This window comes from Xenia sp. Carnegie-2017, unplaced genomic scaffold, assembly GCF_021976095.1.
Source record: "Xenia sp. Carnegie-2017 unplaced genomic scaffold, XeniaSp_v1 HiC_scaffold_24, whole genome shotgun sequence".
Lineage (NCBI taxonomy): Eukaryota > Metazoa > Cnidaria > Anthozoa > Malacalcyonacea > Xeniidae > Xenia > Xenia sp. Carnegie-2017.
The window spans coordinates 14,794,388-14,821,458 of NW_025813487.1; the positions used below are offsets into that span (position 1 = coordinate 14,794,388).

The 27,071-nt window shown below is 35.1% G+C and overlaps 1 protein-coding gene across 1 annotated transcript; it reads left to right on the plus strand.

Annotated features, from left to right (window-relative positions):
* Positions 1-6,366: 6,366 nt before the first annotated feature.
* On the plus strand, positions 6,367-20,827 carry LOC124451237. Its single transcript, XM_047001860.1, has 9 exons — positions 6,367-6,452; positions 9,091-9,255; positions 9,581-9,634; positions 9,706-9,805; positions 10,043-10,153; positions 10,756-10,905; positions 11,022-11,072; positions 14,755-18,954; positions 20,461-20,827. Exons 2-9 carry the CDS (start codon positions 9,145-9,147, stop codon positions 20,625-20,627), a joined length of 4,944 nt encoding a protein of 1,647 aa, XP_046857816.1. The 5' UTR covers positions 6,367-6,452; positions 9,091-9,144; the 3' UTR covers positions 20,628-20,827.
* The last annotated feature ends 6,244 nt before the right edge of the window (positions 20,828-27,071 follow it).

A 27,071-nucleotide genomic window follows, 5' to 3' on the forward strand; every position in this document is an offset into this window, starting at 1 on the left:
AATGTTTTTTGTATTAAATGATTAAATAATATATTAAATGATAGTTTATTTAAAGAAAAAAAATGTTATTTGCTTGTTATATAGAAAACAGTATTGTAGTAAATTTGCAACTGCGTCTAACGTATAAACGACCATTATGCAAATCAACTATCGCTAATCGGATTGAACTTTTAACACGAGTGATGACGTCATTTTGATGCTATTGCTGCATACACAGACAACGATTTAGGGCTAAGTTTTAAATAACACTTGGAGAACAGCTTTAATCTTTTATTGCGTGTTCTATTTTTATATGACTCAGAAAATAAACATTTACCTCAATATGCAACTTGCATAAATAATCTGCCACCGGTCATCAATTGTGCAATAACTTAAACATGTAAACATAAAGCAGTGTATATTTCTTTTGAAAATCTTCACCCAATCACAAGAGCGCTCTAAATGGAAGAGCAGTGAGCCAATTATACAATATGTCTAGACAATGTACCCCACCAGTAATAACCATACTAACGTCTGCATTTGGAGAGAGAATTTTCGGTAGTCTATCTGGTCTTTATTGTATTCCAAATCAAACAACTTGATTGAGCATAACAGCTCAGCCAGCCGTTTGGAACATGGAATGTCAGTCTTTTACTTCAGTTTATACTCTTAGACAAGCTTTCTGAAGAAAAAATGCACCACCCCTGCAAAAACTTACAAACAAAATGAAATCAAAATGCCAGTTGTGGAGTGATCTTCCTTAGATGGTTTTTGCTCCTTCAAAGAAAGCCACAAGGTGATACCTCGCCCAAACGTTTTTGCACAGAGCCCAGTTGCTCTCTTCCCAGGTTTCCACCGCACAGTTCTTACTAAGTCGCCTTCTTTTAGAGACGGGCGATCACATCATCATCACTGATATTAGATATCAACGACTCTGCAGACATCGACAGCAGATCTGTTGTTATTCTATGAAAAATTGCAAAACTACACTATCTTGTAAGTTGCAGGCTGCGTATTTCTTTTGTCCAACAATGCCAGGGACGTATTTGAGTCGGGCTATTTTACAATTATGTTTTTTCTCTTCCTGTACTGCTGTAGTGATTATTACATGAAGTACTCCCACCTTAGTAACCGCGCCTAGTTTAAGATAATTACTTATAAAGAGACATTTTGTAGATTTTAATTTAGTGTTGAGTAAAGCCTTATTTTGGAAGGTTGTTCTGTGGTGTTTACTTGAATTCAAACTTCTACTTCAATTTACTCAAACTTCTACTTCAATTTACTCAATGTAAAAAAAAGGGGCACTACCAAAGAGTTTGCCGTTCTTCAGCAGTAGTCTCTAATTTAACTCAATCAGCTTACATAACTCTAGCTGCAATGGGGGAGTCATTGCTAAGTTCATGTATTGACATTCGTTTAAAAGAAAGAACTGTTACAGCTCTGGTAGATTCAGGAAATACTCATTGCTTCATACATCCTGATTTGGTTGAGCAACTTTCATTGACAGTTCATCAGACCAAAGAAAAAGTTACGAAGGCTACATGTAATTATTCCACAAAAATGCAAGGATATTGTCTTAGTGATATAACGTTAAAAGGCCGGTTGTCTTCTCAGGTTAAGCTATATATTCTGCCCAATCTGTGTACTCATGTTATTCTAGGGCAAACTTGGCAAGCCCTGCACGAAAGTGTCACTATCCAGTACGGTGGTTCTGCCCCTCCTTTGAAACTTTGCAGTTTAACAGCTTTGAACCTAGACCCCCCACTTTTGTTCCAACATTTAACAAAGGGTTGTAAACCGATAGCTATTAAATCAAGGAAATATAGCCGAGAAGACAAAGAATTTATTACAACTGAAGTACAAAGGCTTCTAGATGAAGGTATAATTGAACCGAGTGAATCACCGTGAGAGCACAAGTGGTCGTAACTAGAAACGATCGACAAAAAAGATTAGTGATTGACTACTCGCAAACTATAAATAGATTCACACACCTGAATGCTTATCCTTTGCCTAGAATAGATGATATCGTCTCTAAAATCGCTCAGTACAAAGTTTTCAGCACCGTTGATTTGAAAAGTGCGTATCATCAAGTCCCAATTCAAAAAGAAGAAAAGAAATATACTGCTTTCGAAGCTAACCAGCGTTTGTACCAATTCCGTCGAGTACCATTTGGAGTAACGAATGGAGCAGCAGCTTTCCAAAGAATGATGGACAACTTTATCGCTAAAGAATGTCTAGAAGACACGTTTGTGTATCTTGACAACATCACGATTTGTGGCCGGGACCAAGCCCAGCATGACATAAATCTCGAAAAGTTCCTTCAAGCAGCTAGAAAGCGAAATTTGACGTTTAATCAAGACAAATGCTCCTTCTCAACAACCAGTATTTGCATCCTCGGTAGTATAATCGCTAATGGAGAAATAAAGCCGGACCCGGCACGATTGAGACCTCTGCGAGAGTTACCTGTCCCCCGTGATTTAAAAGAACAGAAACGGATTGTGGGTCTCTTTTCCTACTATTCTCAATGGATCAAAGACTTTGCAGCAAAAGTAAGACCACTGACACAGAATACTGTATTTCCAATGGTAGGCGATGCTCTTACTTCGTTTAATCTACTTAAGTCCGATGTCGAAAATCTGTGGTCCAAGCTGTTGACGAAGCACAGCCCTTTCAGGTGGAAACAGACGCTTCCGAGTTTGCTCTTTCAGCCACTCTCAACCAAAACGGTCGCCCAGTTGCGTTCTTTTCGAGGACGTTAAGCGGATCAGAACTTAAGCACGCTTCAGTGGAGAAAGAAGCAGCGGCTATCGTAGAAGCCGTGAGGAAGTGGAGACACTACCTTACGGGTAAGCATTTTATGTTAATTACTGATCAGAAGTCAGTAGCTTACATGTTTGATACCAAGCAAAAGAGCAAAATTAAGAGCGATAAGATAATGAGATGGAGGATGGAACTATCCACTTATGATTTTTTTATAATCTACAGAGCAGGAGAAGAGAATGTACCAGCGGATACATTTTCTAAGATAAGAGCAATGAGCATGACCTCCGATAAGCTGATAGAGCTTCATGAATCCTTGTGTCACCCAGGAATAACGCGGATGGCACATTTTGTAAAAAACCGTAATCTCCCTTTCTCTATGGATGAAATTAAGCTCATGACACAGTCCTGCAAGATATGCAGGGAAAGTAAGCCTCAATATTACAAAACAGAAAATTTCCATTTAGTAAAAGCGACTCAACCCTTCGAGAGACTTAGTTTGGACTTTAAAGGACCATTGCCGACGAGTAATCATAATAAGTTTCTTCTTACTATAATAGATGAATATTCAAGATTTCCTTTTGCTCTCGCTTGTAAAGACGTTAGCGCGGAGTCAATTATAAATTGTCTCTGCGAATTGTTTTCGATTTTCGGTATGCCTGCTTACATACATTCGGATAGAGGTTCTGGCTTTATGAGTGCAAAAGTTAAAGACTTTCTCCTCCAGAAAGGAATCTCGTCAAGCCGAACCACACCATATAACCCAGAAGGGAACGGCCAAGTAGAACGTTTGAACGGCACTCTATGGAAGACTATTTCCCTCGCGATGAAGACGCGAGGACTACCGACCAGCTGCTGGCAAGAAGTTTTGCATGATGCTCTTCATTCCATCAGATCTCTGTTGTGCACCGCTACTAATATAACACCGCATGAACGCCTCTTTATCCACCAACGAAGATCGACGAGTGGAACTTCCATACCAACGTGGCTATCCAAACCTGGACTGGTACTGTTGAAGTGTCAAGTAAAACAATCTAAGTATGACCCATCTGTCGATGAAGTAGAGCTAATCGAAGCAAATCCTCAGTATGCGCATGTAAAATTTCCCGATGGAAGAGAAGATACCGTAGCCACTAAGTTCCTCGCTCCACAAGCTGAGGAAAAAGAGAAGTTATGCGAGAAACCGCTACCACTATCGCCTTATAAAGATAATACTGTAGACGACCCATGTCAATCTCCTTTGGCCACAAAAGACGCTAGGAAACTAAATAATAGTTCGCCAAAGAAGGAAAGAGAAGGGAACTCACTACTAGAGGATCCCGCTCTACCTGATCAGTCGTCTTCACAACAGAAACTACCGTTACGCCGCTCGCAGAGAGAAAAGAAACAACCCGACCGCCTGACATATACATGACATTGGACTAAAAGAAAAAAAAGACAATCGGGCAGGACCAGTCTTATTTAGATTATTTAGTATAGATTATATAGTTATTTCAAGTAGGAGAGGGTGATTGTAGTGATTATTACATGAAGTACTCCCACCTTAGTAACCGCGCCTAGTTTAAGATAATTACTTATAAAGAGACATTTTGTAGATTTTAATTTAGTGTTGAGTAAAGCCTTATTTTGAAAGGTTGTTCTTTGGTGTTTACTTGAATTCAAACTTCTACTTCAACTGCATAAGATCGATTGCAACGCACTATCACAATCAACTCAATATTTTGTGACTCATAAGAATTTCTTTCATTAGACTTCGTTCGTACTTCAGCTTTAACGTATTTCAGCAATATGGCTGCCAGTTTTAAGAAATAAATCATCTATCTATCTATCTATCTATCTATCTATCTATTGTACAAGCAGACACAAGGTTCTTGATGTCCATTGACATTTCACGTTACAAAGACACTATTGGGCTTGTTCACGACAAGATACGCATTGTAAACCCTTTTTATCAGATCTTGTTTTCTTCCTTTAGGAATAAAGACCCTTTTTGCTTTAATGGTATGACCATCTTGAGCAGATATTTCATCTTTTATGAGTAAGATCTCGCAACAACTGCATGACGTGGTATAAAACTATGTTATTTAGGGTCAATACATCATATTTCTATTCTTTGGACAAGGTGCACCTATCATTACTCAAACTGTTTCTGAATAAGCTTTTAAGCTATTTTTAAATAGGTATCCATGAAATGGAACTTCTAAATGATAAAATTCTAACTTTTTTGACTTCCTTATATGGAATCAAACTTAATTCTTTTCTGTTGACTTCACCCAAAAAGTTAGCCAGGTCCCTGTCATATATCATAATCAACATCGCAAGTGCCGTGGATAAAAACATAATAAGCAATGCACTGAACACCAGACAGACCTCAGCTCAATTCTCGATTCAAAACAATTCTGAAATATCTCACTTGAAATCTTTAGACAAAAATGCATGGGAAACGAATCCATCTGAAGTGACTAAAAGCAATGAAAACACATACATTTCTCAGGTCGGGAAATGGAATGGTCAATTGCAGCAATTTGATTATGTTCTCTCTTTAAAGAAGTTGTAAAAGTTTTGGTGCAACGACCAGCATTTTTTGATAGCGCGCGAGCGCAATTTGTAAAGTCTTCATCTTAGACTTTCAAAGATTATTTCACGACATACGATCTTTATTTAATATCAGTAACTAAAATCTTGCTATGAACTGTTAAGCCTGGTTCACACAAGTAAAATAAGCACCAACGTCAAGACTTTTGTTTCTATTACTCTAGAGGTTTAAAGACAAAGACATTGGGATTTTGTGACACTCATATGCTAACCTTCCTCACTCAATTAATGGCAACTTTTTGTTATACAAAAATCTAAGATTAAACATCTTGTAATATTATTGATTACAAAAATATATTCAATCTGCACAATCATTGTGTGCAACTATCTTAATTATTAATATTTGTTTCATGCAAATAATGCTTTTCTGATGACGACATGTTTTAATATTGCATTAATTTGCTTTATAGCTGATTCTCATGGAGAAATGTTGAAATTATGAAAAACATAAAATTCTTGTTTGAATATTGCTTGAGATGATGAGCAGTCAAAAGTTTTGCATTCGTTGTTTTTAGCATTTTGGTCAAAATGTTTGTATTATTGCTAAAATTATTGGAGCGTTAAATCTAACTGTGCAATCGATTTTCAAATAAAACATTTGAGTATAGAGAAGCGCTGGAGAAAAGACCATACATTTTAATCGCTAAACTAAATTTTTCATAAATAACAAGTTCGTTAACTAATGAGGGAAAGTTGTAGATATCAATATTTAAGATCATAAAGCGCATCTTTACTTTATAGCTATATTACATTCTATGTTTAACAAATTATTTAAATTCCGTTCACAGTTTGACTCGTCTCATATCAGCTCAAAAGATGCAAAAGATTATCTCGAAGATTATTTCCTTAAACGAATGTTAAGTCTGAAAACCTCAAAAATAAAATCATCGATAGTAAAAAGTGTGCAGGATAAACAACATACATTGATGTGATTACAAAGTATACAGTTTCCATGGCTGACAATTTGTTTCATGGGGAGTATGAATTTGAAACTTCTAAAATATTTTTATTTTGAAACAATCAGATCATATAATTGTTGCTGATCTTTAAAAGAAGCTTGAAAGGCGAACAAATATACTTTCTTAGCTGAAAACAAGTTTTGTTCGTTCATTGAAAAGGTGAGAGCATTTGTTGAATGTATGTTTGAAAATATACATGAACATTTTATACAAAAATGTTATGACTGAATGAAATGATCATATAGCGGCATTTTATTTGAAATATATTGCTTGAGTTTCTTATTGGTGGCACAACTTACTAAAACCTTTCATCTTGACATAATTCTTGATTAAATTCAGCAAACGTATATAAGCAATGAGGGTCGATATGTTGAATCTTTACAATTGAACAACAAAAATAAAAATGCGCATTCAATATACACGACGAGTTTTTTTTAAATAGACATGTTTCGACATCTCATGATGCCATCTTCAGTATAAGTGAATTAATAAATAATAGAAAGTTTATATAAAAGTAATATGATACATAAATTACAACAATAATAAGGAAATAAGATAAATTAATGGGGAGCGTCCGAGCGTATTATAAAGTAAATATTGTATTGAATTTAGTTCTTGAAAATTGAGGTCAGGGTTAGTTTTGTTAATGTGGAGTGCTTCTTTGATTTTAAGGGGGAATGAAGCAAGAGGGTGAATAGTTGGTTTTACATGAGTGAGATTTAAGAAGGTGTCGGTAGATATGAGAGTTTTTGTCTGTTGTGGTATGTTCCCTGATTCTGGTAGATAAATGGCACAAAGTTTCGCCAATGTATCGGGAATTAGATCTCGCGCAATTGAATTCATATAACACCATTGATTTATTGAATCAGGGATTGGGTCTTTGAATGAGAAAAGGTTTTTGATTTTGAATGATATGAAAATTAGTCGAATGTCAATATCTGTACAAAAGCGTCTCATAATGTTTGTAAGTCTGCTCTGTGTGTATTGTAAGTAATGTCCGATGTATGTTAGTTTGAAGTATAGAGTTGTTATTTTGGAATTTTCATTTGTGTTGGTCGTGATCGTCGTGTCAGGAGTTTTAGTGTCTAGTTTGAGGTTGTTGCTTTGTTTGTTTTCGAGATATCGTTTTACGGTTCTGTTAATAAAGTGTAGTGGGAAAGAATTTCGTAAAAGAATGGATGTGATAATTTTTTATGTCTCGTTGAAAGCCATTGTTCGTATTGTTAAGTTTGTGTGCTCTGTCGATTAGTGTGCGTATAAGTCCGGTTTTGTATAAAAGTGGTGTGAAATTAAAAAAGTTCATCAGAAGTCCTGTGTATGTTGGTTTGTGATATGTAGATGTTGTACAGCTGTCATAGGATTTTGTTAGTAAAATGTCAAGAAATGGCAGTTGATCTTGTTGTTCAGTTTCAAATGAAAATCTAATGTTTGCGTGCTGTGTGTTAATTTAAGTATAAAACTTCATGGCCTCAGTTTCGTTAGTAAAAACACAAAAAATATCGTCAACGTATCTGCGGTAAAATACTGGTTTAGTGTCGTTGTAATTGTTTAGCCAGTTTCGTTCATGTGAGCCCATGAAAATGTTAGCAAGTATGGGTGCTAAGGGAGAGCCCATCGCAACACCGTCCGTCTGGTCATAAAATTTTCCATTAAATAAAAAATGCGTCTGTGCTGTTGCTATTAAAAACAGTTGTGTGAGGTCTGTCCTATTTATACGGAGCCTGGAGTTGTGAGTGAATATTAGGTCAATTGCTAGGTTGATAGTTTCAGTAAGTGGTATGTTAGTAAATAGGCTTTCACGTTGTAGGAGATGAAGAATTTGTGACAAGAAGTTGATGAGTTAAAAGATGAGAAATCGTCGAGGAAAGTGAAAGAATCTTTAGTGGGGTGGTCATCTGGTATGAGTGGTGTTAGTAGAGAACTAAGATACTTAGCTAAATTATAATTGTATGCGTTGATTGATGAAACTATCGGTCGTAGTGGAGGTGATTGTTCTGGTTCTCGTTTCTTGTTAAGTTTCGGTAAGCCATAGAAGCGCGAGGGTTGAGAACCTCTGGAGAAGATATCATGATAACAAAGTACCTTCACAGTGGTCTTCCGCTCTACGACTCCTCCAAAACAAGTAAAAACGCCACGTCATATGTGTGCAAAAAATGAACGACGCTTGCGCATGCGCATTTGACTTAATTGTACTTCGTTCGCATTGTTGAGAAGCACGTGGTAAAATCTTAAACATAATATAAATCCTATTAGGATTTATAAAATCTTAATATCTCTATTATACACAGCAATCAAGCAGACTGGAGGAGCAGAAGATGTGGATTTTGTGATGCCATTGTTAGAAATTATATGTTGCTAGAATGTTCAATGTTTGTAAATGATGATCGTCCAGGTTAATAAAGTCCTGAGAAGGACTGTTTTTGTTGTTGTTGACTGACGTTTCGATAACCTTAGCGGTAGTCATCTTCAGAGTCAAAAAAGTAATCATTCTTTGACTATGAAGATGATACTGCTAGTTGTCAACGTCAATCAACTACAACAAAATCCTTCTCAGACTTTATTAACCTGGACGATCATCATTAAAAACATCAATTTCAAACCATTTACTTTAGAATGTTCAATGTTAAATTATAACGATTAGTGAAGGCAAGTGTGTCTTTATTTAATCATAATTTTTAAAAGACAATGTTTAAGTCATGCGGCGAATCCATACTGTTCAAACCATTTACTTTAATTTAAAGTTAATACTATAGCAAGACTAACTGACCACGGAAATTTTTTTTATTTTGAAACGCAGCTTAAATTGTCGCTCAAGACATCTGCCAACTTAGCTAGCTACACAACGCAGAACATGGCGTCGGGCACTGCTCCCAATAACAGACGTTTTTTGCGGGCAGCCACAATCTTGGAAACGATCAACGAAGAGAATCTGTATGAGATTTTCGTGAATCATGAATATACGGTAAGATATGAATCATCGTATAAAGTTTCATGCAAAGAAACTAAATGGAATAGAATAGATTACGATTTTTGGCTGTTGCATGTCCTTATTTGTTACAAGACATTAACCATGCAAAAAATTCACAATGAACAATCCATACATTGCAACATGCTATGACGTACAAGCCAGCATGTAAATACTTTATACTAACAGTGGTTCTCATTGCATGTTGCAGCATAATATCACATAACATAAATGTGTGAGTTGATGATAAGAATAAAAATTCACATCTCTGTAAGATAGCTATTTTGTCATTAATCCTGTTTAAGCAGATTGTTTCTTTTAGGATGAAGTCCTTAACTGTATAGAAACGCAAAGTGAAATGCGCGACGAGTTACAGGCATGTTGCTTTATCGACAAATCGTGATTTAATAGCTCAACAATAAATTTGAATATTTTCTTTCATTATAGGACTCGAACATTTCAAAAGGTGCCGCACTTAAATTTACCAAGCAATGGTTCAAACAAAAGACATCTCCTTCAGGAATATCTACTAAACCACTACTAAACGGTATTTCGCGCAGGAATATTAATTGGATAATATATGTCAAATGCACTATTATATAGCTATCAAAATTATGATTTTTCTTTTGACGTCTATTAAGAGATAAAATTATGCGGCAAGACAATCTAAAAAAGTATTTTGATTGCCCACATTTATTGATTGATTTTTATTAAAAGTATCTAGAATTAATATATTTCATGTATTCAAAACATAATTAAAATGCTTGTTTTTCAATCCAACAAGTATCCACCAAAATATCCACTACAGAGAAATTAAAAGCTGCAGAACGAGCTGGAAACCCAAATTCAGAAGCGCAAGAAATGACAATATCCCAAAAGTCTAAACGAATACATGGTAATTGGTGACGTATTGAAATCACATATTTAAAAGCGATTGATACGCTTCGTGTGCGAGACAAAAACGAGAAAAAAATTTATTTAACTAGTTTTTATCATAAACACACGACTGGAAGTACACCTAAATATATAAAAACATGACTAAAATTACATGTTTGTAGATGTATATTGTCCAGGCAGTAAATTTGTGGGAACGACTTAAATTTGGTGTTGACAAAGCTTTCTCGGGACTCCACCAATCTGGACGATTTACATCTACAAACATGTAACGATATCCCCAGGTTTAAACCATTAGTACTCGTCCTCGGTATCAAAATTATTAAAGGCTACAAAACTAAAAATAGGTACTCAGCACATTAACGTGGGTAGCTTGGCAAATTGATAGCCACAAAATGAGGCAGATTTTGAAACTTCAATGATGTGGATGGAAGCCGGTCAGTTGGTCGGCTATTTTCTATTCTTTTGCAGTATACCATTGTTTTGCAGGTCACAAAAATGTAAAAAACATGCATTGCAACTTGCTGCATTTGTACATAAGTCAGGATAAATTATATCGTACATGTATTGTTTGATAAATCTTTGTATGTATTGTCTATTCAGGAGCAATACAACTTGATGATTTGTACAGAATTGAAAAAAATAAATGGGAAGTTGTTATCAGGACACAAGGAAAGTCACAGCCTATTAAAGCGACTGATGTGAACCGACATGTTAAAAATACACTAACGAAGAAGTATAATGAGTGGAAAGGTAAGAATTTACGTGTTAACAAGTAGAAACATCTTTCTCATTCTAGCAAATGAAAGGGTTATCAAACCAAAAAATTAACTTCTTTCCTTTAAGAAAGCTATTTTCGCATTTTGTAGAAGAAAAGATCACAAACAACAAAACGAGTAGTTTAATTTCAAGACTTTATGGTAAGGATAAAACACTCAATAAAAGATCAGAGCTGTTTTCTAAAATATCGTGATATATATGCAAAATTAGCGCTCACAATTTAAAAGCAAACAAAAAATTATTGGATGAGGTTGAGCATGATATCAAAAACCATTCAGATCGAAGTCGATATTATCTTCCGAAGCGAAGCTGAAGCGGATAACACTGACCGGGTTCTGAATAATTCTTGATGTAATGCGAAACTAACCTCATCCTCAAATCACCTCAACTAACTGAAATACTATAAAAACATATCGATCGACAAAAACATTTTAAAACCATTGCTAATTTGTCCTCGTCAGACGGTTTATTTAAGTTCCCCTTTTATAGTGTTGTAAATAGGTTCAAAATCAGTCGCTTTTATTTCAAAAGTTTTTGCATATCGTTTTTGTGGGTACTATTTGGCCACTATGTTATGCTGCAAAAAACAAGTATGAGAAGCGTACATGTGCGAAGAGGGTAGCTTAAGGCTGCGTTTACACTATACCGGATTCGCTCATCACGACATCTTCATTTGCTTTAAAGGGTTAACTGTTCGGAATAAAAGCTTATCAAATTGATAGATTTAGTCTATTTGACGTTGAACAATTTCACTGCGTATTAATACAAAGAATATTCAACCCGCTACGATATCAATCAGGTGTGGCATTCTCAATGGTCTCCCAGTCGGAAGTGTCCTTTTTTACAACGCGCATGTGCAACTCAGCGGTGCTGCCTCACGATATTTTCTCGTGGTCTGAGTAGTCCTCTTCCTTATTGGCCGTCGCTTCTTCACTGTAACAATAAACATATCTACTCGATACGCAAATTCACAATTATCTTTTGCAAACATATGTAAAAAATGGCGATTAATGAAAATGTAGAGTCTAATACATTGAGTCCATAATAACTGGAGCGGCTAAGTGGACTGGACCTGACTCCAAAAAAATGGCGGCCAATGGACCTATTTCCACTGAAATGATCGCTTTGCAGAAAAATTATATTCTCGACCTCCTCCTGATGTCTATAGCTAATTATACAGCATTTTTAAAAAACAAGCACGATATCTTTTTTTGGCATTTCTTATAAAATGCCAACACTTCAATCATTCAATTGTTGGACATCGTAATGTTCACAAAAAGGAACATGTCGCTTTCACAAGTGAGATATTTGTTTTGTTTGTTCATCAAAAATTGAAAAGCACTTGAAGTTGAAGCCTGAGCGATAAAATCCGACTGATGTTTTCCTGTTTTTGTTTTTAAATATCAACATACTTTTCCACTTATTTTTTAATGTACGAAACCGTAAATCTGTTTGGAAAATAGTTTCCCTGACGCGAAAAGATTCTGTTCTTTTTACTCAGTGGGTATATGCTATGAAGAAACGATCACCCCCAAAGAGAAGCCATGAAGTAGAGCAGAGTTGTTCTGATCAATTTACTGAAAACATGAAGAGATAGCAAAATGTTTCTGAAATATGCTGCAGTACCACTGTTTCATAGATCAATATATTAAGACAATTGGAAGATGCTAAGTTTGTATTTTGCAGTTAGACAGAGTCTAACTGCAAAATGCTAAGGCTGAATACAAACGAAGGTAAATGATTTACAGACTTCCCAGTCCAACAGTTATTTGAACTTGGACTAATTCTATGAATGAAGATAATGGATTTAGTAAAGATGCTATGAATGCTTTGAAAGTGAAGGTCAAGTACCAAATAAAGATAACAAGGTTATGTGTGTCTTGATGCTTGATGAAATGTCATGTAAAAAGATCATAAAGTTTGTGCTTATGTCAATATTGATACTGAGATTGATGATGACTTATTGCAACTGTACAATCCATGCAGTGTGTTTTGTATAACTAAATTGTAAAATCGTGTCACATCTTTATTAAATTATTTTAGTAGAATGTTGTTTGAATGTTACTTATATGTAATGCATGCCATATTGAAGCATTAAAGATTCAGTAATGAAAACCTCAGTGCTGTATATTTCTTCTTAATTTCAGTTTGCCGAAAAAGTATTTTGAGCTTATTTACCTAATAAAGTACAGAATGGACTTTGCCATTTGCTTTATTTTCTGCTTTATTAATCCAGGCTTTATTTGACTTTTCCAAGTTTTTCCTTCTTAACTCATTTCATAATATGAATGAAATACAGGTAGTACAGTTTAATAACTCTATAATTTCTGAATAGTTGTTAAGTTTCTAGCATTAATGAACATAAATGTGTTTAATTCATTTGGTTTTAAACATATTGTATACAATACTTTTTTCATTATTCATTTACGAAACGCAAGATGCATGTACAAAAACAAATCCTACAATTGTTGCGAAAAAGGCCATCACATGAAAGAAAGCAAAAAACTAATGAGAATAAATGAGCTAACATTTCTATCGTGATCCGCTGAGATAAAATATGATATATTTTGTTTCGTGCAGACTACACACTTTGATCGAGCAAATCGTTAAACGACAGTACGACCCGCACATCTGCATTCATATGTGGCCCACAAATAGCTCGTTTGTCAATAGCTAAAAAAGGCATCAGTCGTAGAACCCGACAACTGGCAACCACAGTAGACTCGCTTTTATGAAATTTTTGTTTTTACAGCGATTTTCATCATAAAATTCTTGCCAAATATGCGAAAAACACATATACTTTTTCCTTACTCTTTCTTAAGGGGGGAGACAGAAATTGTGAGATTTTCGGAAAAGCAGTCAATTTCGGTAATTCTCAGCGGTAATGGAACAAATCGTCCATTTTTTGGCGTCAGCCGCTAATTAAAGCAGTGTGAGAGATAGCCGCTCCAGTTACAGAACTCAATGGTCTAATAACGAAGTCGAATCAAGAAAAAAATTTAGAAAGCAGCGTTTGGCAGAGCACAATGCTATAATTGGGAGCGAATCATTCACTAATTAAAGAATGGAAATCATCAAGATGGTTTGACAAAAAATCAGCAATGGATGGTTCGTCGCCAAGCGAAAATCTATTGTGTGGATATATATAGAATACGCATAATGAGTTCTTATAGTGAAAATATGGATCGTGAGTTATTTAATTATAGTAGTAAAATAATAAAAAGTAGGACAATTTAAAATTGCCTTACAACAACTAACAACAATGTATAAAGCCACGAAATAAAGATAAAGAGTATATACATAAATAGGGACATCTGAGACTGGGGGACGGGTGAGACCAGCAAACAATGTGCTCAGTAGTCCGCAGTTACGGTGCATGCACACATAATCAAAGGGGACCACTCAGACTGGGAGATTGTTCAGACCGTGACACCGGTATAGTGTAAACGCAGCCTAATTTCACACGCGCGTGTAATGAATACATGCTGAAAAAATGAAATGAATCGATAAAAAAAGTAAAAATTATTACATATATTAGGTGAAACAAACATTAAACACGTGAAAAACAAAAGATATTCCTTAATTGCCGATGCCGATTGACGTTCGGTGAATATTATAAGTCGTCCACTCAAGCCTCGGAAAGTTTCTCAGTATGCAGGATATTTAATCACTAATATTCTTGAAAGCATGCGTTAAAAAAACTTATAAAAACACTAGGCAATTTACGGCGACATTGTAACATCGTATTGTTAGTGTTATTGTATTGTATTGTATTGTATTGTATTGTGTTGATGTTTGATCAATTCTAAATTTTGATTGCAGATAATATGAAATCGGTAGATGTTCAGGTGCTCAGTACGAATGTGAGAAATAGTTTAAAAGATCTTAATTTCAAAGAAAATAGTTTTATTCTGATAGCAAACAAAGTTCCACAAGAATACAGAGACTCGAACATTTTGGCATTTTTAAAAATGATACCTTGGCTTGCGGTCTTCGATCTGTTTGACATTAAAACAGAGAAGGATGGCCTTTATTTTATTGTAAATGAAACAAATGATCGAGCAAAACCAATAAAGAAAGAACTACATGACTTCAGTGATTCCAAAAAAAATGAAGAACTCTTAAAAGTTGATACAACTTGGATCACCCGTGGTGAGGAGTTTCATGAGAAAAACTGGACACGATATTCCAAAGATTCGTTGTACAAAGCGTTGTCAGCCTTTTGTGACTGCCCTACGGGACATCCGCATTGTGTTTTTCTGTTGATGAGCGATACGAATTTAAAAGAAATGGCTTGCATTATCGAGGCGTCATTCAGCATTATTCAAGGAAATGATGCTCATAAGCATATCAGTGTCATATCTGAGAAGAAAGAACTTAGGGCGAACTTGACAAAACTTTTAGATGATGACATTAATAAAGATATAAAACCTCCATGCTCTGTTTTTGGAGTTCCAATGAACGTTCTTAAGAGCATAATTATGGAGCTAATTGGAGAAGACGAACTAGAAGAACCCGATGCAACAGTTGAGCTACCGTATATACATGGTCACCATCGTCCAGTGCTCAATAAAAGAATTAAGTCACTTACTGATTTGGATATTTATCTTCCACGCCCCCCGTTGAGTAAAAATTTAGAAGAGATTAAAAAGGCAAAGAAAAATTTTTACATGGGTAACGCTATTAGTCAGTTAAATCTCTTTTATCGTGATGCAATTGATCGAACCCTAGAAACTAAACTGTCCAGTCGTATCGACGAACATTTACGAAATTTGTCCAGTCTTGAAAGTTTTTGTAGAAGTAGTGACGATGAGTTTTTTGTCGAAACAGTGACCATGCGATATGAATCTGGTTCAGGAGCAACAACTCTTGGACGGCAGATCTTATGGAAGAAAAGAGACACTTACAGATGCGCTGTTGTGAAAAAGATCACAGACGCAACACATTATCACATTACTCAATTACAAAAATTTCTATATGAAACTTCTGACTTCGACCCTTTACATATTCCACCGGTTTTAGTATTTGTTGACAACTTTTCCGAACAGCAAGTGCACCGCTTAAGCGACAAACTGATGACAAGTAAAACCAAATGTCTTATTTTAAATACTGTGCCTGTTGGCAAGCAAACAAATACTGAAGTTGACGACTTTCTCCTGGGAAAGCTGGATGATACTGAAAAAAGGCTAGTTTTAGGGGTTCTTAATAGCTTAGAGAGCACTTTCCAGAATGAACGCATAACAAAGGCAGCGAAGGTTCTCGACCGCGAAGGAAGATTCATGTGGCTTGGTTTGGAATTATTTGGACGCGAATATGCAGACATAGAAAAACGTTTGGAAAAACACATTGATGAAATTCTATTGTCGATGGATCAACTGAAAGAAGCGTATCGGATGATTCTACATTTCTGCTGTTTGTTAGACTATTACAACAAACGCCGATCTATATTTCCTCAACCATGCGTCGAAGTCATTCTTAGTTTGAAAGCTTCAAAAATGGATACAATTCATGAACAGTTTGGCGGACTCTTACTGGAAGATTTTAATGAATCAGTGGGATACTATGGATGGCGACCAGCCCACTCACTAGTGGGAGAGGTTGTACGTGAAAAAATTGATCTTTTCAACACTGCCAAAAAGTTGATGGAGCAAATAAAGAATAAGAGTACATATGTCAACAAATATCTAACGGAAGACATCGTAACTGTTTTCTTACAACGTGAGAAAATTTCTGAAAGCCTTTTCGATGATAATGACAGCGATAACAGTGAAGATGAACTGGTTGGCATATTAGAAGTGAGGACAAGGTACTCGCAACTAATCTTGGACGTATTGTCAAGCGAAGAGGTCAAGAACGTGCGTGATGCATTCGATCTTTTGATCATGTTAAATGAAACAGTTGAAACCACCCAGCTAAAAGCACGCACACTTCAACAGATTTCCAGGATGTTTGCCTACGAAATTGGAATGAGCACACTTTCAGAAGAGCTTTTTCCCATTATAGAACGTTTGAATAAGATAGTAAAACTGCAAGAAAACTTACTAAGAAATGGGTTTGATATTGCCCATAGAATAATAGATCAATCAATAAAAATGCAACCGTCATATCTTCATCATGTTGTTACGAAAGCAACATTTTACAGAAGCCAGCTTAAATACCTTCATGAAAACGTCAAACGAAAACTATCAGAAACCGACGAGTTGAAGTTTTTGATCGAGGAAGCAATTGATACAACAAGAAAAGGAATTGATCTGTACGACGATACATTAAAGACAAGCAATCGCGACAGTTATTTACATGCTATGATAGGGAAAATACACACAATAGTCGTCGTTGTGGAGATGTTCAAGAACTTGCCTCATTTTTTGCATCATGATGATGGTCCTGATGAAAGTTATCGAGAGTACCTGACATTTCATAAGCATCCCAAGCAGCTGAGAGACTTGATACAAGAAGAAAACCTTGACTATTTTATTTTCCTTACAAAGAGCGCTGTTCAAGCCTTCAACGACTTTTTCGGTGAAATAAAGTTTCAGCGTAAGCTTTCATTCAAAAAACATGAAATGAAGGAATTAGAAAATGCCCAAATTCGACTAAAAAAGTTAAGGACAAAGTTTTACAAATTGACAAATCTTGATCGAACCAGCATTGAACAAGGATCGGTGTTGAACGAGGATATTGTTTACGACCTTTTGTACAAACATCACGAAAATCCCTTTAGTTCATGGGCAAGATTAACTTCGCAGCATGTTGAAATTATATATATCCTCCTTAAAGACGAAGTCCAACAAGAAAGCAGCTCTCATAATGCAATGCTAACATTTGTTAAAGCAGCGATTCGACAAGACATCGACATCGACACTTTATCAAAAATGGTGCAATCATGGTGCAAGAGGTGCCCTAAATCATCTTGGGCACATATGTTTAATTATATGATTCATTTTCCTACTCCAAAAAATTCACTGAAAACCGATGTGAACATAGTGAAAAAGTCAGTAAGTGAATGTCGCATAAAAATCGAGCAAAGAATTACAGGTTTGCGAAGATCTGGGGCTGAATATCTGTTGGGGAAAGGTATTGGAGCGAGATCAATTATTTCACCGGACAAAGTTGTCATTCATAACCAAGAAGAAAGCACAGATATTACTCGCAGCCGAGACACTCAATATTGGCGCAGTAAAACCGTGTATGATAAACTCGAACGATTAGTAGGAAAGAAAAGCAAACCGGGAGTATTGACTTATAGAGACATCGAGATTCCATTTGACAATGATAGATATCCACAGATCAGTCGAGATGATTTGTGGTTTTGCTTGGGATTTACAATCACTGGACCATATGCTTATGATCCAATTGTCAAAGACACGTATGATGAACTACAAAAGCAATTTGAACTGAAGCAAAATAGTGCACAGAAAGGTGACATGATGTCGGAGAAAGCATGGCCAAAACATTACCCTACTCGACACAAAATTTCAGATGCTAATAATGCGACCAAAAAGCAAAGTCCAAAACCGATCTTAGATATAGCCTCCGGTACAGTACAACCACAGGAGGGAAATGATTCAAAGCCAGAATTCAGCTCTTCATCAAACATTTCCGAAAATCGATTAGCAGATATTAAAAAAAATTCACGATATCGAAAAACAGTCCGTACTCCAGAAGGAAATCAACTTATTTTCCATCCAGTCAAACTATCAAAAGGAGGAAAAATACAACATGGAGCTGTTGTTCAAGGAGCTAAAAAATCTGTTGAATGTCATCGTCACACTCTGCTCACGGGAAAAGATTTCCCACCAAACTGTACATTTGCTCATTCATGGAAGAATGACCCAAAAAGGCAAACTATTTGTGAAATCTGCACTAAACGTAGAAGAGAAAAATGTTGGGACAAAAACCGGCACAAAGCAAAGCATTATGATCTAGGACCGTATGAAATAATTAGACAAAATTTAAAAGCTCAAGAGTTTTGTGGAGAAGCTCTGGACATTCATAAAAAATTGCAGAGTACTGCTGTTGTCGGTAAGTCTTCAAAGATTCTTGGTTCGTAGATTCAATTGGTTCAATTAGATTAATGCATAATACGAAGCCATGAAAGTTATAGCAGAGCTCGTGAATATTATTCAGGGGGGTCGCCAGCTCGATAAGTGAGGGGGATAATATTCACAGATTCGATTTTTGAATCCGTAAGAAACAATTTATTTCAAAAGAAAATTAAAACGGAAGAATCATGAATGTATGAATATTGTCCCCCCTCCTTCACTGAAGTTAGGTAATTTCAGGTAGTGTGAAAAGTCTCGCGTTTTTAAAACCTTTTTTTAAGTGGTATAATGACATGGAACATAATGTTATGCTGGAAAAACATCAAATTCATTGTGACTAATGTAAAAGATACACTTGCAAAGAAATATAAAGAGTGGAAATGAAAGATACGAAGTTAAATGTCTAAAACATTTATCCATGGTTCTATAGCAATTTGATCTTGAATAATATACCCAAACAAATGCTGGTGAAACTTTTTAATCTAGCTATAAAGAAACAGTTTTTGTATTTTTTAGGTCACAGGCGGCAAAACAGGATTTTGATAATGCGACACTCGTTTAGCTATATGATATACATCATTCAATCAAAATATAATTCAAGTCGATTTTGTTTTTGCATCCAAAAGTATCGGCAATATAAAGACTCTTTTCCACTCATCGCAAAATGCTCTCGCTGCTAGCTTGCGAGACTGTTCACGCGATCAACAAATTTGTTCAAATAATTTAACTATGCTGCAATTCATTGTCAGCTCGCTGCGAATAACTCGTAGGCACTTGCTGCGAGTACGTTTTGCGATGAGTGGAAAAGAGCCTTAAGAGTGTTGATTCGCGCCTCGCAAACTTTCAAAAAAACTTTTAGCAAACATAAATTTTTTGCGATAACCTTTTGTGTCATCATTAGGTAAAACAACTTTTTTAAACTAAAATCCATGTTTTTTCGACAATACGGCAAATTGTCAGCGGTTTTATAACACGAGTAAGAAAAAGAGCTTTTACAAAGGTGATGGAAAAGAGCGTATTGTTCAAATCCGAACAATCAATTCAAATGAGCAAATATTCCCCAAGAGGCGAAAGAAAATTAACCACTGGGGAATATTGCGTTTACAAAGTAACTACGATATTTTTTAAAATGAATGGGCTGTTGTAGTGTCAGAAAATTGAATTCTAACCATGACAGAAACTTTAGTTTTCCAACCACCTTTCAACTCTAGGCTACTCCAGAATGTACTTATACTGATGGAACACTAATTAGAAATAAAGGCTTTAAAAAAATCTATCTTTGGCGTCATTCGTATATGCACAAGGGGGGGGGGGACACATTCATATATTCTGCTATGCCTGGCTAATTTCATTTAAAGACTAAATTTTGCCTTCAGAAGTAATTATAACGTAGTTTTAAGTTATATATGAGTGATTCAATACTAAAATAAATAAGATATATAATTTTCGTTATAAATGATATTACAGTTATTACTATACTTTGCAGATACGAAAAAGGAAATACAAGAAGAGTGTGAGACCGACGATTCGAGTGAAAGCGAAGACGAAGACGAAAACATTGCTGACTTCAAAAAAAAGTTTCTTGATGAAAACTGCAAGATCCGTCCTGAAGTTTGGAAAAAAAAATCGAATTTCTGTGGAAAAAAACTATGACGTGTGAAATCTTGGTGTAAGTTCTACTTTTCTTTCTGTTTTTTCATCTTTATTTATAGTTTTTCGTGGTTGAATGGAGAATTTGAATTAAATGACTTCCTAAGCCTTCTTTTTATGTGACCGCGAGCGATGTAAAAAAAGTAGATGTAGTTAGATGTATTGAAAATGAATTTGGAAGAGAGGATTCTAAATACTTTGAATTTCGTATCGAAGATTTAATGGAGAAACCAAAATTTCGACTTTTATCGAACATAAAAGTTAAACAAAAGCATCGTACTTCGTCTGAACAAAATGATGTCTATGATAATCATCGGACTTCAAATGGCACATTGACTATGTTTTACTGCAAAGAGAAACAGCATTTCGCCTTGACTTGTGCCCACGTAGCATGTATTTCCGATCGTCAAGAATATAAAAAAACGTTTAACTTACCTGACGACGTATATGAATCACTTAAAGCAGTAGAAGCTGGATTGACCAATTGCAGTGAATATTTCTATATTTCTCCTGAAGGTAATGAAATTAGACTTAGTAAGCAAGTTTACTTCAGATACAATGATGAAAATGACATAATGGCCATAAAAGTTAAACATGATGCTAATAATCCGTTTATCGACTGCACTAAAGCTCGTTCGGACGTAGATATTCCTCGTCAATGGAATAAAACATGGCTTAGATTGCCCGGGAAAATAAGAAAAGGTGTCGAAATGAAAAAAAACGGTTGCAGCAAAACAGGACAACTTGTTGATATCCACTATGGGTTCAAGTACAATGGCCATACCTTATTTAAAGAAGCTCTTAGGGTGGAGAGTAGCGAAGACTTTCTTTGACATGGTGATTCGGGAGTTCTCGTGTATTTTGAGGATAAAAGAAGAGGGGTAAACGTGCCTTTAGGATATGGTGTTTTGCAAAATGGAAAAGAAAGCAATACTTATGTTTGCCTTTGACTAGATGAAGCTTTGAAGGCTTTTTGTTTGACTGGGTGCGGTTGCTACAAGACTGGGGGCGGTTGGGCACATAAATAAATAAAACACTTTGCTGGCTTTTTTTAAACTTTTTTTACTTTTTGAAACAATTCAACTGATTTTTAGTATGTTTTCGAAAAATTAGTTGCTTTGATACGTAACGGTAGAAAAAATGGCAGTTGACTGCCCGGTGCACTAAACCTCAATGCAGACTTTTTAAATACATACATGGTATAACGCTCATTTATAGGCACAGTATAAAGCACAGTAAGATTGTAATTCTGGCAAGTATTTATTTGCAAGAACGATGCTATATTAAATCGATTAGACTAAACAAGTGATAATCATTGATATTAATTGTAAAATAGTAATAATGTCTGAGCATTTTAGGATCTTCACATTTCAATCCATGCACATGCTGTCTGAACTCTTAAGTCTGAGAAAAAAATCTAATTAGACATCGTTCAGCTCGTCACCTTCTGTATTGACATTATTGATCACATATTTTACATGCAGGCTTGCCTTATAAATCTATCAATTATGTTATATCCATATCATTAAAATAATCGTGGGCACCAGCCATTGATATGTATATTACATGGCGCGCATCGCTAACTGAATTTAAGGCGGAAGTGTAGATTGGCCGCTCTTACATCACGAGGTTGACATACAAAGTATATTAATTTCTGCTATGAAAAATTGCGAGAAGCGTCTCTTATGATGCTTTGACAAAACAGTTTCACGTTGAAAGATTTTTTAGCGTTAATTAGTACAATGCGCTCCAAAATTCATTGCTATCGTGCTTCTTTACTACAGATTATTATTATGAGTGGGACTGTTCAATATGGCGGCGCATTTTTGCATCGTGACGTAAGGTAGTGATTTCAGTTTCAGAAAGGAAGAATTTTGCAAATATTTGCAAAAATGATTTTGTGCTATTTTGATCACTCCGATCACTTTTGTATAAATTCTTTAATAAAGCCTCAAGTAACAAAAACTGCCATTAGAGTGAGCATATCATTAATTGCCGTCCTTATATCTCTCGTTTAATTAATGCTTTTTTCTTCAAGTAGAAAAAAGATTAAGTTTTGTTTGTTTTAAAATCCTAATTGTTCTCGACAAAGTCAAAGCGCAGACCATGTTTTCGCATTCTTTTTTTAAACGATTTTTAAACAGCAAACACGGCATAAAAACTGACAGCCTCCAGCAACAGCCCTTTTTATGATTTGTTATACAATAGATGTTGATAATACCTGTTGATATAGCGCAATCAAGATAAAAAAGATCTTGTTTATAACACATTGAGCCTCCGCCTCCCTGCAATGCCAAAGTTCGCTTCACAAACTACCAAAATGCAGTGCACACTACACACACAGGTGCAAGGTAAGGTAACAAGCAGTTAGCCATTCCATTGAATTTTTCGGATGACGAATCTCTTATTTACCATAATGGTAGCAATTGCATTTTCTGACCAATAGCGACGCAAAACCGGCTATCAGCAATCATTAATTCATTAATATACAGCACTGACTTGCGCAATGAAGAGATCTAACTGTTTATTCTTCATAAGGTGTTAATTTATATTATAATTCTAATGTAGAGAATAAAAAATGAAATCAATAAAAAGCATTAAATTTTGCTTTGTATGCATATTGCTTTGAGATTTACAAAACAGTCAAACAATTCCGTTGACTTCCGTTGCACTGTTCGATTTGCCCCAAATATCAACTCAAAGGTTCATGTAACTCCAATTTGGGTTAATTTAACTCCAATTTCGGGGTTGAAACAACTCTTATTTTTTTACTACCCCAAAAGTAGTTGTGTTACCCCTTGGAGTTGAAGTAACTCCTTGAAATTAACAGTGTATTATGATTATCATGCACGAATATTAAGTGTGTGCAATCATCGACATGCTTATAATACATACTATAGAGTGTCTGTTAATTCCAATTCCTCGCAAGCTAATTCATCATGAACATGAAACTTTTAGCAATTATAATTTTTACTCTAGTCGTTCTATATAACGTTTATATTTTGTGACAACCAGAATAATCTTCAAAAGAATATCGAAAGACGATCATAAAAAAAGTAAATGTACGTTTTTTAGAAAAAGATGAGAGCTTTCGATGAATGCCTTTTACACATGAACATTTTGAACAAAATTGTGCTTTCTAGAGCCATTCATCTTGACGTTGATTCTTGATTCAACATAACACTAATTTTTGTGTTATATATAACATTCAAAAAAATATCCACAACATCCATTGAGGTAAAATTTGAAGCTGAACAACGTGTTGAAAAGCCACATTGAAACACGCCGAAAATGATAATGTTGCAGCATGTTGCACAAAAAATTGGTAAGGAATTGGCAGGAATTAATTTTATTCTCTATAGAACTCGCTTAAATGAAGGTCTAATTCGTCAGCTGCGGGGTATGCTTTTAATCTATGTGTCCTTCTAAAGAATATTTGGAAGGGAAGAGTTCTTTAAATTCATTAAACAAGTAAGTATTTGTATAATGTACAGCGTTCAGAATTTGATTGACAACCATTAAAGAAGCTGCTATCTACGATCGTCAAAGAAAGAAGTAACCAAGTTAAAAAGAAACTTACATTGCATGTAGCATTAGCGCGTGTTGCATTGGCATATTAAGAGAAGTCCTTTTTCTTTTACTCGGTTGTATAATTAGTACAAGCGAGTTTAATTTAATAAAGACGTTAACTTCTCCAACAGTTATTATCATGCAAATGGAAAAGTTGAGAAACTTAATGTCTTTACAGAAAATGTAACAACAATCATTACAACAGCTAATCAGAAAGCACGAACATGAAGTATTTCAATGAAAATTGCTCTTTTTATTATTATTGACATTTATTGTTACAGACGATTCAAGTTAAAATAGCACGAGGCTCACGGCCATTGAAAGCGAAAGACTTTCGCAAAAAGAGGGGGTGAATATCCAAGCCTTGGACGTCTTGCTGGAATGTTGGAAGAGGTGAACAACGTAAGGGACGACAACCTCAGATTTCCAGATTCAGTAGAAAAGGCTGTAGAATTACTAATAATAATCAACAACAGGTGTAGCTTTAGTCGGAAAGAGTTAGCTGATCATCTAAAGGAAATGGGCCTAATAAAATTGGTCGATTACCTATTAAATGGAACATTACGAAAGACGGACAAACACACCTAACAATTCTTTTATCATCTATTGCAACAAAATATTTTATGTTTTTAGTGGATATCAACACTTTTAAATAAAACACCAGCGTCATAAATTTTTCATATTCTTCTAAATTTAAATTTATGATAAATTATGCATGTGCAAAATGAATTGAGCTTGTCTAACATTTTGGCAAGTCCTTACTAGTAAGAACAATTGAATAAAGTATCTATTATGTTGATTAGACATATTTAGGCAGTTGAACCCAGGAATGGCGATTTATACAAAACAAATAAACAGTTTTTTGTACAATCACATGTAAAATTATTTTGCACTTCATTTTAAATAAAAAAATCTGTATAAGATGTAACTTAAAACTTCGTAGTCAAAGTTCATGTTTAATATTTAAACATAAAATACAATAATAGTATGTAAATATTGCCTACATGCAAATTCTCGAAATCATACAGACCAACATTATTATTATCGGTCATTTTGGCAATGAATTTTATGTTATTAATTTATGCTTAAAAAGCATTGGAATGAATAAAACAAAAGCTTACGAAACCAAAAGGCTTTGCATTCATACATAAGTATATGCAGGAAAGAACATTTCGCAGGGCAGCTTCAATTACTGAGTCATTTCAGTTTAAACACTTCCGTGGATTACAGGCAAGTCTTTCAAGCTGCTGTTTAAAGAACTTTGAACAGTACAACAACATTTTGGAAAGAAAAAAAAGCTTCAAAATTCATTATAATGATGCACACAACGAAGGTCACGAAAAGACATTTGGTCCAAAGTGTCTAATAAGCACTGGACAGTAGGCAGAAACAGCATGGTGCCTGGGTTTGTATAGCTAATAAACCTCACTGTTGAATGTAAGCGTCATAGCTACATCGTAGGAATATTCATTCAAATGCAAATTTACTCAGTCATGGACAAATGACCCAATCAGACAAAACCTTGTTAAATTTGTACGAAACGTGAAAAAGGAGAAATAAAGAGCACAAGGAGCAACATCACAAAGATCTCAGACCTTTTATATCACAATGTGTTTGTACAAATTATAAACGACGCACTTATCAGGCGTTCATTCAGGCCACTCGACGTAGGTGTTAGGTTATATTTGCGTATTACAATAGTTGCCAAATAGCACAACGATATTCACGGCAACGTAATATCACATTTGGCAATATTTTTATGAATATGAATAATGTTATATTGTACGCGTCATTAGTGCTACGCGTGAAACGATCCAAGAAAGATTTTGATTAGTTCAAGAAATTCGTATTAGTCACGTTTGATTTGTGTAATCTCGCAACAACACAGGAAAAACGGAATTTCGAACTCTGGCTAACCTTCGGTAACCCGAATAATGATGCTTTCATCATTTCAACTTGATTGATGACTTATCATCAATAAAACTTCAGTCTGTTTCTAATAAGTAAAACAGAACAATTGAATAAACAAAACAGCCAAGATGTGCCGCCACATAATGGCGTGTACAGGAGACTGGAACTATTCGAATACTTGTAACTTTGTATTTTCGGCATTATTTGGTATTTATGATTGATCAAACTATTTTTTTGAGTATTATTCTATTTTAAGTTTGTTTCAAAAGAAAAGACCAGACCGCTAACATAAATTTCTCGTTCAATAATTACTTATTTATTGACACTGAGGAAAACATTCTATGCTTTTGACACAAACTTCCTTGCAAAGGTAAAGTCAAGGTAGGCTTACAAACTACAAATTTTTAGTTTGCACGCCACTTTGCGTTATAATTTTTACACTCTACACGTGTTTACGATACCTTTTCTCGCTTTCATTCATACGATGCGTGGTTTCTGTACTCCATCTGAAAAAAGCAATTATATTGTTAATTCAATCTTACAACATTTTTGAAAAAAACAATTATTAATCTCTAGCATTCCATTTGCTTTTAATTCACAATAAATATGTTGTCGTACGCTTTGTAGATATGACTGATTCCTGTAACCAAACAGCGAATCAATTACTGAAGAGCAATTCTTCGTTTCTACATTCTTCGTTTTTGAGAAGTATATTTAATGAGTTAATAGCATCGCATTCATTTTTATTAAATTTTCTATTTCACTCAGTTAAAGGTTTATAGTGGTTTAAAAAAATATTGCTTATAGTCGTTGTTATTATTGGGTTAATTGTTTTTAACATCAACAACAATAACCCTAGAACTTTGAATGCACGCGTGACATGTGCACTTTTCTTTTTAAGGCCAGACTGCGCAGTAGACTACTGCGCACTATTGCCAGTTCGTTGATAACCGAAGTCGTATTTCG